Raw genomic sequence first — 19130 nt, forward strand, 5'->3', positions numbered from 1 at the left:
CACCACAGCCTCCCAGCAGGATGGGTGAGAATGGTCAGCTTCCCCTGGGACAGGCAGGGAATAGAGCTCTGCTTTTCCTGGGCACTCCCAGCCAGGAGCCACACCAAGGTGAAGAGGACTTCCAAGAGATTCAGGCATTTAACACAACTTTAAAAAAAATTACAAATATTTTAATAAAATTCATTATAAGTTACAGATTCCTGGAGAACAGGCTCCAGTGTATAAAATGGGAGACAGGCTGGGAAGAGCAGGGAAAGCACCAACAGGAACCTCTTTCCCCAGAGGAAAGAAGAAAGAGGGACAGAAAGGTTCTGACAGACATTTATTGGGGGAAAAAAACAAAACCAAACCTCTAAGAATGGTCCAGTGGATGTAGAAAGACATAAATCAGTCCATGTCCCTCTGTTCCTCCACCCTTCCAAATCCTCACCCCCAAAGGCAAACACATACGACGAGTCCTGTTTAAGTCACATATTTTAACAGGTCCAGGTAGACCTCAGATCCAAGCACAGTCTGAAGATACTGATCTTCTGCAGCCCTGGGTGCCAGCAGGGATGTCTGAGAAGCCAAGAGAAAGTCTCTTGGTTCAGGTCCTTGAGATGCACCGGCACAGTGGCACAGTGTCCTTGCCCATGTCAGATGAAGCCAAAGGGGCTGGTCCCCCATGGCAGTTGAAGTCCCTTCTGCATGGAAAGGGCATCCACCCCACAGCAGGCGTTTGTGGGGCGGTGGCTGCAGTCCTCAGCAGCTGCACAGCGAGAGCACGGCCCTGGCCCACAGGGCCAAGCAACAAGAACCGACAGCACAAGCGGGAAGGAGGGGTGACAGCAGGCTCAGAGCCCTCCTGCAGGGACAGGCCAGCACACAGAGCAGCCCAGAGCTTGATGCTGAGATGAAGAGCTGAAATGAAGCAGCTTCCCTACAGGGCTTTGTGGGGTCCTCCACCCGCCAGGGCCCCTCACACAGCACACACGTCTCTCCACTCGGGTCCTCCATCCAGCCCGTAAGGCACGAGGGCTGGCTGGGCGACCAGCCAGGCAGATTCCATTTCCCTACCATGCTGGAGAGGGGCAGGGGGAAAAGACGGACACACGGAGAGATCTGAAATCCAGCCAGACCACGAGCAGGGGAAGCTTGGCCACCTGTATTTGTACATGAGGAGGTGGTGGCTGTTAGTCCAGGACAGCCATGAGGAGAAGCAGTTCCCGAAAGGCACTACCATGGCGGCCGCTGAGCCCAGACTTGTTCTTAACAACATTGCTGATGTTTTTCAGCTGCTTGTAGCACAACTTGCATTTGTGAAGCCTGGAAAAAAATGACAGCAGACACAGCATGAATCCTTAGTTGCCTGAGGTGTGGCTGTTCCTGCAGTGCCAGAGAGGCAACTCAGCAGGAGAGAAAAGTCCTGAAAATGGCCTGGAAGAGGCTGAAATGTGAGCACAGCTCTGCAAAAACACCAGGCATTCAGCCCATGTCCTGATGAGACAGGAGAATGGCATCCACATTAAGGGCTCTTTCACCCCTCTTCCCCCTTTGGCAGCACAGTCCAGGGAGGAAGGAGGTACTGTTTTCCAAAGGCCAACTCTCAGAGAAGAGCTATTCAAACTCAAAATCCAGGGCCTGGCTACCAACTCATGTGTCTTGTGAGGCAGAGGGGGAAGCCACAGGGTGGTTTTACTCCCAATACTTTGTTTAGGTATGATTCAAGATACAGAGACAAAGGGAAAAGCAGTCCTTGGCCTTTTCCTCTGAGCAGGAAAGTTTGGTGTTTGCAGACAAAGGGAAGGCATGTCCAGTCTGGTATCAGAGCCTTGATGGCAAGGACATAGCTCTCTCAAGAGAAAGGCTGGTCCCAGCTGGGAGCAAGTGGAAGCGTGTGCCTCACCTTTCCTCTCTGCTGATGTCCACTCCAACAGAAGGTGGTGCAGCAAGGATGTCTGTGATGAGTGGCAGGAATCTCTGGAGAATGAGCTTCAGGGATGTGCAGCCAGTCTGCACGTAACTGAAAAACAGAATCGGGTCCCACCTGAATTTCATTCCTGTCCCCCCAGCACGCAGCCCTCAAACAACCCCACTCCACCACCTGTAAGCAGGGAAGGAGAGCAACAGCCAAGTACCAACAATACATCTTAGTTAAAGCTTTCACAAAGCAAGCCTGTTCCAAAGGTCCTGGCACATACCCCACCAAGTGGGACCTCTCTGCTCAAGGGTAGAGATGTCCTGCCAAGGGAACCTGGCAGGAACCTCTCTCCCAGAAGAAAGGAAGAGCAGAAACTCCCTCTTAAGGGAGAGGCTGCAATGTTTTCCCCCTAAAGATGAGTCCCCAGGGCTGTTGCAGGACTTCATTCCCCTTGTCCCAAGCTGACAGCTTCACTCCCAGCAGTGTGCAAAGCCCATTTGTCTTACATGGCCCCTCCTGGCTGCCAGAGCTGTCTTCCATCCAACACATCTACCACAAATCCCACTATCCTGCTCCTCCTGCCCATGCATACTTTCCGTGTCTTTTCCCACACACACCTGGCAACTCCATCATTCTTTTTCAGGTGTCATATCAGCATGGTACTGTATCTGCAGTGGTATCTCAGGATTTTCTTTCGGGTACAAAATGCCCAGCAGAGCTCCCCTATCACTACCTACACCCTGTCCCACAAACACACCATGCTCTTAGGGCCTCACCTTTCGTATTTGCTTTGGAGCAGTTTTTCTATCTGCGGCAGGACTATAGTACACAAATCCAGCTTCCAGAGAGACCTGAAAAGGACATATCCTGAGACTGGAGACTGAGGCTCTACAAAGCTGAGCCAACACAAATAACACTTCCTAGCAAATGCCCAGACAGAGACACTCAAGTTCACTGAGCAAGTTCACTGACTCCCCCTCGTGAGAGAAAGTGGCAGGTTCTGACATATTTCTTTGACTTTCAGCAGAATTACTTTATGAAGCCCAAGACTTTGATTTTCCTTGGCCTCAAACAACTCCAGCAGTTACTGTCACTGCAGGCTTGAAGATGCAACTACAAGCACATGAACTTCATGCCTCCATGGCCCACTGGACATGGGGCAGGTAAAAGGCAGAGCTCCCAACTCGCAGCCAGGCAGCTCTTGAGCATCCCAGGGGCTGACCCCACCCAGGACTCACGCTTTTTGGTTGACAATATTCAAGAGATCCACGACAACAGACAGATCATTGATTGCCACTGCAGAGTCCAGAGAGTTCTGAGAGAGAAGGGGAAGAAAAAGTCACCTACTGCAAAGCTCAAACTGGTTGGGCTAATGCAAATTTGTATCTAGTGCTGCTCTTCCAAAACAAGGTAGAGGAAACGTGAAGATGGCTAGGGAACTCTCTCATGGGAAAGTTTTTTTGGTGACCATTCAGCTGCAGGTGGGACACAGTAGCACTCTGTGGTGCACCCCTGGGAACAAAAGCTGTGAGACCCCATGTTTTGTATGAGGCAGAATCAGCCCCAGACACACAAACAGAGCTGCTCAGCTGCTCCCCTCATGAGCCCTAGGTATCTCCTCATGCTTGCCTTGATATCACTGGTGCTCCATACAGCCCGCACGGTGTCCAGGTTCTTGTGGCGGCTGGTGAGCACCACACACATGGTCTCGTGGCCTTTCCTGATCTGGGACATGGCTTCCTCATCCACCAGCTCCGTCTGGCTTTGGTTTTTCACAGCCTGGAAGTACAGACACCAATAACAGAGCAGGATGGCACGGAAAGGTGGGAGCTTTCTCTGGCCTAGGTGAGAGCCCATTTTGGCAGACAGGATGTCAGTGAATACTGATTTCTTTGCAGATGGTTGTAAAAACCTTTTGAAATGGAAATGCTCAATTTGTTCTGGTTTCAGTTACTGATTTTCTGCTTTTTCTACTATGTCAATCACGAACATGTTTAAAGCTTTGGGAAAACTCTCAAAAAAGATGAATTTAAAGTAAGTTTTCAAAACCAGTATGTTTTAATAAAGAAATGTTTTCACATAAACCCTATTTTTTTATGCGAAACACTTGTTTGGAAACAGCAAATTTTATTAGAAAGCATAGATACAAAATTTATTAGACTCTCAATTTGCTTCCTGCCCAGGCCATGCTAGAACAACTACTTCCTTTGTTCACATTTAGACCTTGGGATCATCAGGATGCTCTGGTCTTTCCCCCTTTTTAAGACAAGAGAATACCCTCCCCAGGAGAGACCAAGAAGCCTCCAAGATGCAAGAGGCAGAGATTCCTGTGAAATTATTATGTACATGTAATAGCAGACACCAGTTTTTTAAATGAACCACTATCTGGTACATGGAATAGTTCAGTGACTGTCTCACCCCTTGCTCTCTGCTTTGGTAACAGCTTTTTCATGAGCAGGGCTCAACTCTGCTGTATTTACACCAACCACAATGGGGGACCCCCTTTCAGATGCCACCCAACATAGACATTGGCTGGAAAACATTATCCAGAGACACTTACTGGGAGAAAGTCAGAGGCCTTCAGGCCAATGGGCTCATTCCTGGCTGCCGGAATCACTGATGGCTCTGTTCTGCTCAAAGAAGTTGAGGAGGCAATCGCTGGCCTCTGGACTGGATCAGGCTGCAGAAGAAATTGGGATAAAAGCTCTAGCAGGAACAGTCTGGCCCTAGTCTGGTGACCTTTATTTCTGACCTGCTTTCTTCTCACAGCAGGGTCCTAACGCAGCAGCAGTCTCCAGTTTGCTAGCATAGTTTAAGAGGCAATAAAGTATCTCTCAGGTACACACCGCTATGTAATTAAGGTTTGTAAAGAACATGGAGATACCCCAGCAGAAGTGCCAAGTGCTGTTACTGTTATGAAATTAGGGCAATGGGCTGTGGCCAGCCTGAAGGCTAAGAGAGAATTCTAAAGAAGCCAGTATAATGAATCCTGGCACATCAGCTGCTTGCAGTTTTGGCAACAAAACGGCCTCTGTTCAAGCATTTGTAGAAACCTGGCACTTGGTTCTCTTGAGTGCCCCAATTCTGAGATGCAAGGAGAAGCACCACTGCAAGCACAAGCAGCAAACTAAAACAATAGACCCGGTCGGAGGCTTGGCCTTGGTTCTACTGCTAAGGCAGCAGCACAAAGCCTAGAGCTGCACTTTTACTGCCCTTCAGTAAACAATCAGCCCAAGTAGAAATCACAAATTCCCCAGCTCTGCACATTGTTCACAGAGGGGGCAGGAACAGCAATTCATAGATCACACAGTACGTACGAGCTCTTGCTTTGGCAACGAGGTCTGGACATCCGCAGCTTGGCTGGGCTTCACTGCTTCCTTTGCAGTTCCAGGCTCTACCAAGAGGGAGAGAAGTGGGAAAGCAGAAACTGATGGTCACTTTCAAGAGTTGAGAGCAAGGGTTCTGTTTAGCTACACTGCAAGGAGCCATTTCTGCCTCCAGGCAGCTCTCCCTCTTTTGAGGGCCATTAACCCTATCCCCACCAAGGGGTCATTTCCATACTCACCATCCTCAGGAGGGGCTGGAAAGGGCTCATTTCGAGGAGGAGTTCGGCCTACAGAATAAGATTAAAAAAATAAACAAATGAAGGAGCATCCAAGGCTACTGATAAGTGGTAAGTCAACCTTGGAGCAGAGAAATCTCCAACAACTCCACACATGAGAGTAATCAGTGATACAACAAGCAGAGTTATCTCCTTTAGGCCCTGACACTATTGTTGAGTTTAGCTTTCAGCCTTCATGGATAGGAGGGACAAAACCGACCCGTCGTTCACTGCTGCTGTAGAGGTGTGAAGCCTGAGACAAGGCACTGTCACAACAAATGATACTAGAAAAAATCCACCTCCTGTTATTTATTTATATAAGCAAATAAAAATAATTGCTATGAATTCCTCAGAAAGAGTATCTCATTTTATCATTTACATAAAAATGAGATACAGACACTGCACAATGCCTCCTAAACAACAATCTTTGCTTTAACAAAACATTTTGCCTTTCCTTCTTTAACGAAGGCTGCTGATCTCATACATATCAAAATTCTAAGCTAATAAAATTTCCTTAACACTCTAATCAGGATAGGAAGGCAGCACGTTTACAATAAAGCTCTGGATTCTGAGGCTTCAAACAGACATCACTGTACCCTAGTAAAGGTGCCACCTTTCAGCTGCCCACCAACATGATCTGTGCTTCAGAATATTAAAGAAAAGCTTTCTGAACTCTCCAGTCACAGGTGAAGTCTCTGTTACAGTAAGCCAAAGGTCAGTTCTACTGAATCAGTTTAGTGTCCTCATCTCAAACCCAAACCCTACTCAAAAGCACAAAAACCCCTGGTACTGACAGATCGCATTCTTGGGCTGGAAGATCTCTTTGTAATCCTCCTGGTTCTGGATCTCAGCCTTTGACTCCTTCTCATCCCGGTCATCTTCACTGCTAGGACTGTGCCTCTCACTCTCCGAATTGTGCTTCACTCTGCTGTGGAAAAAGAGTTGTTGTCAGGGGAAGCCGTATTGTCAGAGAGAGAGAGAGAGCGAGCACTGAGTGCCTGGTGCATTTCCTTAAAATCTTGAAATTCAACAAGCCAGCAGACTCCCTCACCTCTGTGGCTTGCTGCAGCTCGTTGAGGGCCTGTCATAGATGCGGCGAAGGGAGGACCCTGTGGGGGTAGGTGGCACAAGAGGCTGGTCGTCCCTGATCAACCCATGAGGAATAGAATCTGACTTTGGGACTCTGCTGAGATCCACAACGAAGGAAGAGACTGTGCTTTGTGCAAAGGAAACGCCTATCTGCAGAGGCAAAAGATCAAGGTAATTCACCAAGGAGTGGGGTGCACACCAGCCCTTTTGAGAACAGGAGTGATGCAGTGACCCTCAGCAACTGCGCTTGAGGACTGCGCAGTTCAGTGCTGAGGATTTTTCAACCTGAAGTTGCCAGCAATTTATGAAAAGCTTGGATAGAACTTTTGCCAAGTATAGCTTCTAAATACTGGTCAAACTAAGCCCGAGTTCTTTCCTCCAGAAGCCAAAGAGACACGAAGTGGAGCACAAGGCACACAGCCTTTGGGCATGCTGCAAGCCCTGACACAATCTTACAGGTCTGAAGGCCTGCAAGGAGGCAGCAGGATTTTATCTTGTGTTTCACAGCTGCCTCCCCCCGCCTCAGGAGCAGTGCCTTACCAGCTGGTTGTTGCTGATAGACAAGTCAGCTACTTTTCCCCAGTTCACCAAGACCACATCAAAACAGCGCTCTGGCTCCCAGCCGTACACACGCAGTGAATCCTGGAAGCCGCTGTACAAGCAGCAGCCATCTGGGTTGAAGAGCACACACCTGGGAGGAAGGCAGGAAGAGAATCAGGCACAGCATTCCCACCTTGCTCAGTCCTTGTGGGTCTCTGACTACACTGAACACCTTCAGTTCTGTTTCTAACAATGAACCTTCCAATCTGGTGTGCAACCTGGTGGGCCTGTGCAACATCTCCAGCAGCCCAGACTTCTCCCCAGTAACGTCTCTCTCTGAGGAAACCCTCCCTTCACCCCACCTTTAGTCTCTGCCCAGTACATTTCAGTAGGAATTTAATGTACCTGACAGGAGTAGCTTCCTCTTCAATACAGCTCACAACTTGAAACTTCTCCAAGTCCCAGAACCGAACAGTCCTGTACACACAACACAACAAAATTCATTGCTCTAGAAATCACAGTAGGATCCAGATTTTTAACAAAACAGTTAGAATGACTTTTGCTGTTGTGCACATACAGTGACCCTAGACAGAAGGCTGGTCTAGCTAAGATCCATGAATCCAGACAGGGATACTCAGAGGCTCTAGACACAGACAGGCATTTAGAGCTGACCCAGAGCTAAGAGAACACCCTGCCAGCTGAGCAGGGCTGCCTGCTGTTCACACAGGATGTCAGCTGGATTAGAGAGATGCTTGGGGCTACACATTGGTTTCTAGTGTGGCAGAAGGTGCCATCAATTTTGGATGAGAAGGGAAGATCTCCATGTTCTGCCCATCACAGATGATGTCCAGATGTCTGGCTCTTGCAATAGCAGGTTTGAGTTGTGTGACATTCCTCTTTGTCATGTTTCTACAAGGAAGAGCATCAGGAAATAGAACAGACATACACATTTCTCTTCTTTCTCCCTCCCCTTATGTACCTGTCAGAGCTGCCAGAAGCCAAAAGGTATTCATTGGGATGGAATTCAACAACGTTTACTGGGCCAGTGTGTCCTGTAAACTCAAACATTAACTTCCCAGCAGTCAGATCCCACAGCTGAAAGGAGGAAAGAACAGAGACTCTTGAAGAGATTTAATGTTAGAGATTTCCAATACACTTGGGATTTCCTTGTACTGGCAACCTTCTAACACTTCCCCCCTCCAAGAACAGGATCAAGTCTGTCAAAGAAAGCAATAATCAAGGAAAAAGTACCATCCCAGTCATTTAAGGTTTTGTTTTGGTTTTGGGTTTGGTTTTTTTTGCATTATCTTTTATTTTCCATGTAATTTGTCCCTGAGAAGTTTCTATTTTATATTTAGAGACTGAGACAAAATATAGCAGTTCCATCTGTCCCCACAGACTGTATCTCAAAAGTGAACAAACAAAATTCCAAAAGCTCTGAATCCCTTTGGAATTCCCTCTTCCTGTGCTCTAGTCTCCACTTGAAAATGCAGGGAAATAACTGATCAGTTAATCATGTGAAACTGAAGATCAGTCCTTCATCCCCATTCCTCATACTCCATGTGAAACAACTGAAGTCACTACCTCAGTCAATACTTTTCTGAACTCCTTCTCTTACTCTGTTCAGTCCTGACACCAATTTTCAGACTGATAATCACATGTAATGTATATAATACAAGCAGAACCAGAAATTAGTCTGGTGAAGCAACGTGCTGTGGACAACTCATTCTACAAGGTTTACTGAGGCCAATGTTCAGGTACCACAGCTCTACTACCATCAAAACATTAATTTTTCTGTGCATAGTCTTTCCCAATATGTCTGCTGGATAAGGGCATTTCAACACATGCAGCTCTTCTATGGGTGTTGAGGGCCATCAGACACGATCCCCATAAGAAAACTGGTCTCTGCAAAGCCATGGGGCTCAGTCAGCTGCCTAATGAATGATGGGTGTTTATGAGTGAGTGCTGGCAATGCCTGGTAAAAAGACAATCCCAGCATTCCCATGTGCTGCAAGCACATAAGGATGGTGTCACAATAAATTACCTTTACAGTGTGATCATCAGCAGCAGAGGCCACCCATTTCCCATCAGGGCTAAAGCGGAGACACCGAACTGCTTCTGTGTGACCCTGAAATGAGGAAAAACAGTGTTCTGGCTTTTGTCTTTCAATCCTATACAATATAATAAACCAAAATCAATTAAGTGTTTTACAGAGTTCACAGCTTGCAGAACACAACACTGTACTCAAGACACTACACCCAGCCACACTAAATGTGTGTCATCTCTCTCATCTAGACATTAATGCCATCAGTTTGAGTATGGTAAATACAGATCTGGCTTCACTAATACGAATTAGTTCTAAATTACAGATTTACATATGGTCAGATAGAAGTGCTGTGACAGTCTCCAGTTTCTACACAAAATTAATATACAGCAAGTTCTTTAGGTAGAAGAAGGTCCCAAGAACAGAACCATCTCAGTGCAGAGGTAATACCATTAACAATATAAAGAAACCCTTAGGATGCTCTCAATCCCCCACTGAAGCCATCCTCACTATAGCACATTATATCCATTGATACCCCATAATATCCATTTCATATTCCCATACAGCTTGCAGAGGCCTGCTGAGGTTTGCCAGGCCACTTCACAAATCGTGCAGATCTTATTCTCATGCTGGAAAACCAGGAAGTTAATTGTACATAGTCACATTTAGGTTTGCTCACAAGTCCTCAAAAGAAATATTTCTCCCCTCTTTGCCTGAAACCTAATGAAACATCATACCTTGAATGTGAAGATACAGCCTTTTCTTCTTACATCCCAGAGCTACAAGGAAGAAAAGCAAACAAATGATACTTTTAGAGCAGTGTGTGGGGAGCCCAAGGGTCCTGCCAGAACAAGGGGTCTCTGTGTCACCAAGCTAACAGACACTGCAGAATGAAGGGGCTGCTGAACCCCTGTTGGCCTCAGGGGCATTTTCTAACTCCCCAAGCGAGAATCAATCCTGGAAGGTCTCTCTTACTACAGCAGCTCAGTTCTGACAGTCAAACACCAGCCTGAGGAAGCAGATATAATCCACAACAAGCAGGACATCTGTGCTTGCTGACACCAGGTCTTGGCTGGCACCTTACTCAGAGCCACATTCCACACCAGAGGAGTCACATTCATGAGCTGGCTGTGAAAATACAGGCACGGATTTCACAAGCACTCACAAATACACCTGCCCACACATGGAAATGATGATGTGCAGCATCTACCAACAGCTCAACACAAAACACGTTCTGGCACTCTTCAAAACAAAGACACTGCAGGTAAAGAGGGAAATCTCTAGTGGAAGCTGGTATTACCTTAATGTTGGTGTCCAAGGAGCCAGATGCCACAAAGCTTCCAAAAGGATGGAAATGAAGGCTGCAGATATTCGCTTTGTGACCTGGTAAGGTACGAAGAACTGGGAAAAAAAAAGGCAGAGCAGAAAGAAGGAATAGGGGAAAAATATTTAATAGTTCACTTCCACACGGAAGTGTAGCCATACTATTGCCACCGTTATTTTATGGAAATATATATTATTTTGTGGAAACACCTCTGACTTTACCCTGGCAATGCAAAGAAACAACAATAGAAAGGCAATGATCAATGAACCTAATGGAAGCCCTGTCCTTAGGTATGGAAGCTATGGATAGAATTCCAAAGGTCTCCATTCTGAAAATGAGGCAGCTGGCAGGCAGTGCATCTTCCCACTTGTTACACAGACAGCAAAATGGGCCAGAGGAGGAACAGTTTGAGCCAGGAAGTGAAACGGTCTTGACTGCCTGCAGCATTCACCTTGCAGTTATTAGACAGACCCTTTCCCAGGACTCTGCATCCCCATCCAGGCACCACCTCTTAGGTTCCAATATTCACCCCAGACTCCTTCAATTGTCCCTTGCAAGAATCCTTATAAAGACAGAAAATGGATGCTTAGGAAGCAGGAGACCAAGAAACGATCAGAGTGTTTCAGCAAGTCATCAAGTAACACCCCCTGTAATTCTGGAAACCAGAAAGGACCAGTAGAACTGGTACATCCTATCTCGGCAAGCAGTGACAAATGCAGAACTCAACTCTAAGAAAAATTGCTCAGATAATAATAAGGGAAATCCCTCTCCCTCATCCGTCATCTGGAACAAGCTGATGATTCCCCTGGCAGAAATCAGCTCTTGAGCCAGAGCTGGGGTGATCATTTGCACAGACACTGGCTCATAGGTCTTCTAATAAATGCACCCAGATCAGCTACTCCCCACAGGCCGAGCCAAAGTATTCCATAACTGAACTGATTCTAACTGTCTGAATGACAAAAGTGCTTTTCATTATTGATGCTGCCTGTGGTTTGCCTGCTTAGCTCAGACAGTGTAAGTCTATTTTCATTACACATTCCTTCTATGAAGAAGCAGCAACCTATAAGAAATACTCAGTCATTTTCTGGTATTCCTGCTGGAATGCACTCAAGTGATTTAAGATACCTTTGAAAACTCATGCTAGGATTTGAGCAAAATGCAATAAATAAAGCATGATTCAACAGTGGTCTTTAAAGGATCAGAGCTTGATGAGTTCATAGCTTTTACAGTTTATTAAAAATTAGGTCTTTGTCTATTTATGTGGCCATGCAAGAGCAGGAGAGCAGAAAAATTGCTTGAGGAAAAAAGAAAAGTTAGAACCTAAGAACTAGAAGTCAACAAGCAGGGGATTCCTGCATTTTTGCAGAACCTAATAAACTTAAAACTTCCAAGCTGATTTGGGATCCTTTTATTAAGGTTGGCAACTTGAAGCTGAGACTGAATACAAATTCTATATGCCTAGTTATCTACACATGCATGGAAACTGATCTGGAATGTAGATTTTGACACACTCAGGTCAAAACCATAGAAACTAGTTCCTCAGATCAGTGTCCCCAGTACATGTCCAAATTTCTGCTCAAGCATGAATACACCTCTACAGCCTCAGCAGAAGGACAAAAAAGAGTTGCAGATGAAGATGAAAGCAATGCCAGTCTCCTGCTCCTTCTTAAATCAGGAACCTTCTGGGTCAGCACAGATATTAAGCATAAGGATTCTCCAAAGAGTGTGCATGAACAGAAGCAGAAACTCATGGACACATACCTTTGGCAGCTTCCAGGTCCCAAACTCGAATGGATCCTGATCGGGACCCTGCAACTATGAGCTTCTCATTTGGGTTGACCTGTAGGCTCTCGATGGGGGTTGTGTGGCCAGTCAAGCTCTGCAAAGAAAACCATCAGTCACAGTCAACAGCTGCTGGCACAGCCCTGTATGAACCACAGCATCGCTCATACCTGAGGGGTGACTCTTTAGCCATGAGTTGGGACCACCTGGCTGTGCCACCAGTCCTTTTTTCTCAGCAGCCACCAGTATGGCAGAGCACACTAAAGCCCATCACTGCACCCAGCGCAGCACACCTGTCTTCCCACATTATCCCACTTTCTGGGGCACACTGACTAAGTTTTAAAGGATCCATCAACAGAGACACAGGTAGTTAAACATTAGGTGTGGATGCTCAGACAAGGCTGACACATTCTTACATCATAAAAATTATGCTGTGGTAGCACAATGGCACTGTGTTTGCTCTAAATGGGTCATGTAAGCGTCATGAACCAGTTACAAAATCAAAGCAAGAGCAAAAGCAGGGCTACTTTGAGATCTTCACACAAGCACCAAGCCATAGGTTGCTGTCAGCAATGGATGTCACAGTGACAGCATGGTGCTAATTCTGAAGTACTGACTTGAGGCTTAAGGCAGTAATTCACATGTATCAAGTTCCTTTCATCCTTGAGCACCTGAAAGCTTACAAATTACATCAGCGTTTTGAAAAGGCCGACATTTTAGTAGAATACAAGAATATTTAAAACTAGCTCTAGAAAACAAATTCCACCACTGCAGACTTTCTGCTTGCCAAATAAGCAGTATTCTCTGCTTTACTCCATCCTCAAATATGTCTTTTTAAATAGCTACACCGGCTCTGTGCCTCCCACACACATACAGAGGCTGGGAATGCCAGTTGGAAGCTGCCTGTTCTGATGGCACTTTCTTAGGAATCCATGTGCAATTGAAATCCTCTACAAACTCCACAGCTGCAACTGCCATTGCTAGTGAGAACTAGAGCTCACACTTAAACCAGGTCACAAGGTTACTTGAAAAGTTCCTCTTCTCCCTCTTTCCCAACATCTAAACATCCATAATCCTTATAATATAAACACTAAAAACTAATTTCAGAGGACAACCCCAAAAATCAAGATTCCTTTGACATACAAGAATGGCACAGGCAGCTTCAGTCAGCCCCTGCCTGTCAGAAACAGCAGCTCCCAACGCCTGTGGTTCCCAGGAAGCACAAGAGAGGTGCAGCTCTCTGATCCCACAGAAAGGGTACAGAGTCAGTTCTTCAACCTTCTTCTTGAGTAAGGCAATAGTCCAGTTTCAAACTACAGTCATGCTACCACCAAGGGCCTGGAAAGACACTGCTTGACTACACTGTGCAAGAAGCACAGCCCTGCCAAAGGTGACCCTTCATACACTGAATGAACAGAAAAATAAAGCACACACGTTCTCCTTTTAGCCTTTTTGACTTGACTTTCCTGATTTCTTCCTCACAAGGCTCACACTGGCTAGAGCAATGCCTTCAATACCACAACATTATTGTGTTGTTAATTAAACAAATGACAAGAGACACGTGCTAAAGCTGGTTTTATACAACACCCACTCAAAGTGATGCAGGATAGATATCTGTTAAATATATATTTATGGTGCACTTTAGTGATCACTGCTGGGGTAACCCTACCCTTGCTAACACGCTGCCAACAGAGTTACTCCTCCCCAGCCTACAGCAAACTATTGTGGCAACCTTTGTGCTGACAGTTAGGGATGGTGGCACAGGTGGGAATGCATCCTGCTGGGGATAGCCCCTGCTGTGACTGCGAACCCCAGGGTATAAAACTGGCCCCTGTAGCCTGCACTATAAAACTAGCTGTTCTTGCACAAAACTCTTCCTTTAATTATTTGTAGACTGGTAATATATAAAGCACAATATTCTTTATCTGAGTAAGCACTGGCCCAGCTCAAGCATTCCCACTATACCTCTAGAGCAGTGGACCCACCAGGCACCCAATCCTGTCCCTACCTTTAGCTAGAATCTGGTTACACAGCTTTGTGTTGGCAAACTCTATTCACAAGTCCCACAGGCTCCACCCCAACAATCTCTCCCCTCATTCCCTACCCTCCAAACCCCAGAATTAATATTCCCATCCCACAAAAGCTGAAAACAGGCCTGTTCTTACCATGATGCAGTTGGGCTTGCTAACTGACCATATGTTGACCCGACAGTCATCACCTCCAGTGGCCAGCATCCGGCCCGAACCTTTTCCCAGGACTACCGAGGACACATTGCTGCTGTGGGCCATGATTTCTTCTGCACAAAACAAAGCAAACACTTATTACAGATTAGTATAAAAATTTTCATCCCATCCCTCCAAAAGGTCTAAAAAAAATATTCTTCCTCCAGAAACTCTTTCCAGTTTCCACTGGACAAGCTGCAGCAGCCCACTGTTCAGATAAGAAGTCACACTATTATCTTGCTTTGAACAGTCCCTCTTGGCTCTGCCTGCTGCACTTAAAACATTTGCTGACCAAAGCTTCACAACTCCAGCGCTCACATGGCTTACTAAAAGCATCTTCTCCCACTTGCAGCAGCTCAGGAGCTTTTGAAGATTTGCTCAAATGCAGCAACCTGATCACAGAAGGTGCTTTACCTGCAATAATGCACAGCAGCCAGAGTCATCTAGTGAAAGGGCCTCTAATCCTGTTCTAGACAGCAGCAGCAGACAATCCAACCTGAGAGGAACTGGCAGAGGAGCAGCAGTACTGTTCGCTGCCTTACCCAGAAGAAAAGTCAGACTCAGCAGCGGGGAGAGGTGGAGCTCCCTCCCCTGAGTTTTGGCAGAGGCTTTGCTACATCCCCACTAGGTAACACAGGCAAAACTGAGCACTGCAGAGCATGCAACTATGACAAAGGAGAGTGAATATCTATCCAAAAGGGCAGAAAATAACAAATCTGATTGATGCTAAATGACTGTTAAAAAGCCAGGAGCTGAGAGGAAGTTCTGACACTGCAACAACAGAACTCTATGGCAACCTCATCAGAAAGAAACCAATTTGGGACAAAAAAGAAGCCGAATGAGCATCTTTGCTTAGACATCTCACAGCGGAATTTTCAGTTCACTCAACATTTTGGCAAGGGCTTTTGGCAGATGCATTTACCAACATCTTCACCTGACTGTTCTCTTCTTTGAAAGGTCACAGGCTTTGACCGAATAGTTATGAAACTGTAAAAATAGTTATGAGTCTGTAAAAAGGCTAGGTAGCATCAATGCAGCTTTCGTTCAGATTGTTTGGCTGGGAGGAGCAATTTGATTATTTTACATGCAACACTAATCCAAAAGGATATTAGATGGTTGCAATAATAATTACAGGTACTTTGATCTCAAACTCTCAAGACTTTTTTTGAAAGCAAAACTGCGCAACTTTCACTTGGGCTGGAGAAATACCTTTCAAATTACAAAGGTAACTGGGCCATAAATTACGTGTGAAGGGCAAATCTGAAAATATACCTGCATTGCGTTGAAAGACCAAACTTCCATATAAAAATGCTAAAACAAAGCCCGTATGGATACACAGACTAGAAGGTAACCAAAAGTACAATTAGCATTAATAGACCAACTCACTAGTTAAAATTGAAAGGACAGATGCTGAGCACTGCTGCTGGAACAAGTGTGTCAGCAGCTCCACTTTTTCCCTCTTGATTTCCTTCTTAATAATATATTGTAAGTTTAAAAGTCACTGTGGAAACATCCAAGCCTCTCTTCATAAAAGCCAGGTGATAACCTGACATCTGCCTTGGCCAGAGAGGTTCATTCGCTCCCCCATGAATGCCTTACACACACAAATTTTTTGTTTCATGAAGTTCTTGTCACCAGCTATCACCCACCAGCCCAGCACCACTAAACTCCTAATTAGCATTGCTGAAACATCCCTAACACTCAGAATGCTCTAAAGAGGATGCTAAGATGGGGCAGAGCCTAGTAAAAATGAAGATCGAGAACTTCTGCCCACCTAAGGAGAATGGAGATGCATAGACTACCAGCTTTTCCTGCAACTGGAGTTTCAGGGATGGGAAGATAACATAGCAAACTGGCTTTCTGCTCAAAAAGATACAAAATTCCTCAGTCAGTTATCTCAGATGACTTCATGTGTTACCAGTCAAGAACACTATTTCTGCCAGCCAGTTTCCAGACCCCACTCATTGACTAAAGCAACTGATCACATCCTATTGCTTCTAAGCATTCCCCAACAGCCCCTATGAAATAGCTCACCAGTGACCAGCTAGAAATTGGTAGTCAGCAACAGTCTACTGCTCCTTCAGAGGAAGAATAATGGACATGAAACCAGCAGATTCTTACTGTCTCTTTCAAACCAATTTCAAGACAGTGGGACACACAGGCCCTGCAAAGACTACCCCAGTCCTCCTGCAGCAGAGAGCTCAGTAAACCTTCTGTAACAAGTGAGCACCAATGAAGGACAACCCAACAGAGGCTAAGTTTGGGACCTTCTCCCTGATACTGAGGGAATTCCCCACCGCAATCTGGCAGTCTCCATTGAATGACAGAATATTCTAAGTTGAAAGGGACCCACAAGGATCATCAAATCCTATTCCTGCTTGTCCTGCACAGGACAAACCCCGCTTAGCCTGAGAGCGTTGTCCAAACGCAGGGTTGGTGCTGTGACCACCTCCCTGGGGAGCGTGTTCCTGTGTGTAACCACCCTCTGGGTGAAGAACCTTTTCCTAATATTCAGCCTAAACTTCCCCTGGCACAGCTCCAGACACTCCCTCAGGTCCTGTCATTGATCACAGACAGCAGAGATCGGAGCTGTCCCTCCAACACACTCATGAGGAAGCTGCAGCGCAAAATAAGCTCTGCCCTCAGTCTCCTCTTCTCCAGGCTGAACAAGCCAAGAGACCTCAATCACTCCTTTGCATGGCTTCTCTAGACCCTTCACCATACTCATAATCCTTCTTTGGATGTTCTGTTACAGCTTTAGATCCTTCTTGAACTGTGGTGCCCCCAGACTCGAGGTGAGGCTGCACCAGCACAAAGCAGAGCAGGACCATCACCTTCCTCGATGCACCCCAGGACACAGATGGCCCTTTGGGCTACCAGGGCACACTGATGACTCATTTTCAACTTGCAACCGACCAGGAACCCCACATCCCTTTCTGTGGGGCTGTTCTCCAGCCTCTCATTCCCCAGCCTCTCCCTACATCCAGGGTTGCCCCTTGACAGGTGCCCCATCCCTCATTGCCTCGGTTGTTCTTGTACTACAGTAGAACCATGTGGGGTTAGACAGGCTCTTAGCCTCGTGCTGCATCAACTAGTCAGAAAAAATAAAGGCCGTGACCCTTTGAAAACAGCACTGATAAGGCCACGCTATTCACTGTGCCGCTATGTTTTCCAACAGGACTTTCAGGAGTTAAATATTCCAGCCAGCAATGTAAAAAGAGGGCCGGGGCACCACATCCAGGGCAGGGATGAGGTGGCTCCCATCCCTCCCCGCTCCCAGCCGGGGCGGCTCCCCCGCCCGGCACTCACGCAGCTTCCATGCCGTCTTCGTGGTGACGGCCACGGCCATGGCTCAGCGCGGCGCCTCTCGGGCGGGCAGCGCCTTTCTCCTCCCGGCGAGGCTCCGCTCTGCTAGCGCGTCCTACGGCCAGGCCGTGCACCGGGGCTGCCCCGGCCGTCCTGCGGGCACACAAACACGGTCACGGCGAGACCCTCCTGAGAGGCGGCACGGCGGGGGACGAGGCCTCACCGCTGATGAACATCACGGGACGGGAGCGCTGGTCGGGCCGAGGGCGATCGCCTGGACGCTGGTGGCAGCGAGGCCCGGCGGTACCGGACCGGGACCCCCTGCCCGCCACCGCCCTACAACCGGCCCCTCACAACAACCCCGCGCCGCGCCGGGCGGTTGCCCGGGCTCCGCGCACCGCTCGGCCAATGGCAAGCGAGGGCGGGGTGGTTGCCACAGCGACGGCAGCGCGGCCGCCACTCACAGCGCGGCTTATTGGCGGAGCCCGGCAGGCGCGGCCAATGAGGAGGCGGCGCTCTGGATGGGGGCCGCCATTTTGCGGGGCCGCCCTGAGGGGCGGGGGCCGGACAGCTCCCGCTCTGCGGCCGGTTCGGGGCGCGCAGCTGCCCCGGAACTCCCGTGAGGGCGGCCGGGGTCGTTCCCGGACCTCGTAGCTCACGGTCTGCCGGCGGTTGAGGCCGTCGTGTCCCAGAAGGCGGTTCCTGGGTGTCACGGGCATGGTGGGAGCGGGACTCCTGCGAGGCTTCTGTGCCTCTCGCCGCCCGGCTGAGGTGCGGTCGCGCCGCTTGTGCGTTTCTCGCCGTCTCTGAAGCCGGTCACTCCACCAACAGAGAAAAATCAAATTAATTTGACGCTACTCCTTGATAATGACCCAAGAATGCAGGCTGAATTTCAAAGATCATATTCTTAAAGCGCAGGAGCGATGGATCCCGGCAAGAGGAAATCGGGCAAAAATGCCAGGAGGCCTCCGTGGATGGATAAGGAGCTGCTGAGCAGTAGAGGGGGGAAAAAAAAAAAAAAAGACCGTAGAAAAGACGACTTTTTTCTCAGAAAGGAAAAATAAACTTTCAGGAAGTGGAAACCAGGACAGGTGGCTTTGGAGGAATACAGGGAAATCCCATGGCCGGGGGGTTGGGACTAGATGATCTTTAAGGGCCATTCCAACTCCGTAATGTTCTATGATTCTGTAATACGCATTTGCTGATGGTTTGGCAGCTGCTGTGTCCCTAATGCCTGTAAAAGGATTTTTAAATTAATTTATTCTGGTGTCTCCTCTGGTATTGAATTAACATTGATGAGTTCATAACTACAGCATTATACA

General features: G+C 47.3%; 1 protein-coding gene across 4 annotated transcripts; it reads right to left on the reverse strand.

Annotated features, from left to right (window-relative positions):
* Positions 1-305: 305 nt before the first annotated feature.
* Positions 306-18159, reverse strand: KATNB1 (katanin regulatory subunit B1). Of its 4 annotated transcripts, XM_032121628.1 has the most exons (20): positions 18032-18157; positions 17812-17961; positions 14446-14576; positions 12260-12377; positions 10475-10575; positions 9912-9953; positions 9175-9258; positions 8110-8225; positions 7536-7607; positions 7131-7281; positions 6553-6740; positions 6296-6429; positions 5466-5513; positions 5218-5294; positions 4461-4580; positions 3530-3679; positions 3139-3215; positions 2677-2751; positions 1886-2002; positions 306-1305 (listed from the first exon to the last, which is right to left on the reverse strand). In XM_032121628.1, exons 2-20 carry the CDS (start codon positions 17849-17851, stop codon positions 1173-1175), a joined length of 1974 nt encoding a protein of 657 aa, XP_031977519.1. In that variant the 5' UTR covers positions 17852-17961; positions 18032-18157; the 3' UTR covers positions 306-1172. The 4 variants fall into 4 exon arrangements, with proteins under 4 accessions (XP_031977519.1, XP_031977521.1, XP_031977518.1 ...); XM_032121630.1 differs by having other exon boundaries at positions 6296-6426; positions 17812-18159; XM_032121627.1 differs by having other exon boundaries at positions 17812-18157.
* Between the last annotated feature and the right edge of the window lie 971 nt (positions 18160-19130).

The sequence above is a fragment of the Corvus moneduloides genome, chromosome 12 (genome assembly GCF_009650955.1).
Source record: "Corvus moneduloides isolate bCorMon1 chromosome 12, bCorMon1.pri, whole genome shotgun sequence".
In the NCBI taxonomy this organism is placed as follows: Eukaryota; Metazoa; Chordata; class Aves; order Passeriformes; family Corvidae; genus Corvus; species Corvus moneduloides.

Bases quoted from the DNA above. Each gene is read 5' to 3' on its own strand.
- KATNB1 (XM_032121628.1), bottom strand. From the start codon at position 17,851: ATGGCCGTGGCCGTCACCACGAAGACGGCATGGAAGCTGC. The intron at 10,576-12,259 runs GTATGTGTCCAT...TTTTTTTCCCAG, and splicing joins GGACCTGGAAGCTGCCAAAG to TTCTTCGTACCTTACCAGGT. The intron at 2,752-3,138 runs GTGAGTCCTGGG...TGTCCTTTTCAG, and splicing joins AATATTGTCAACCAAAAAGC to GTCTCTCTGGAAGCTGGATT.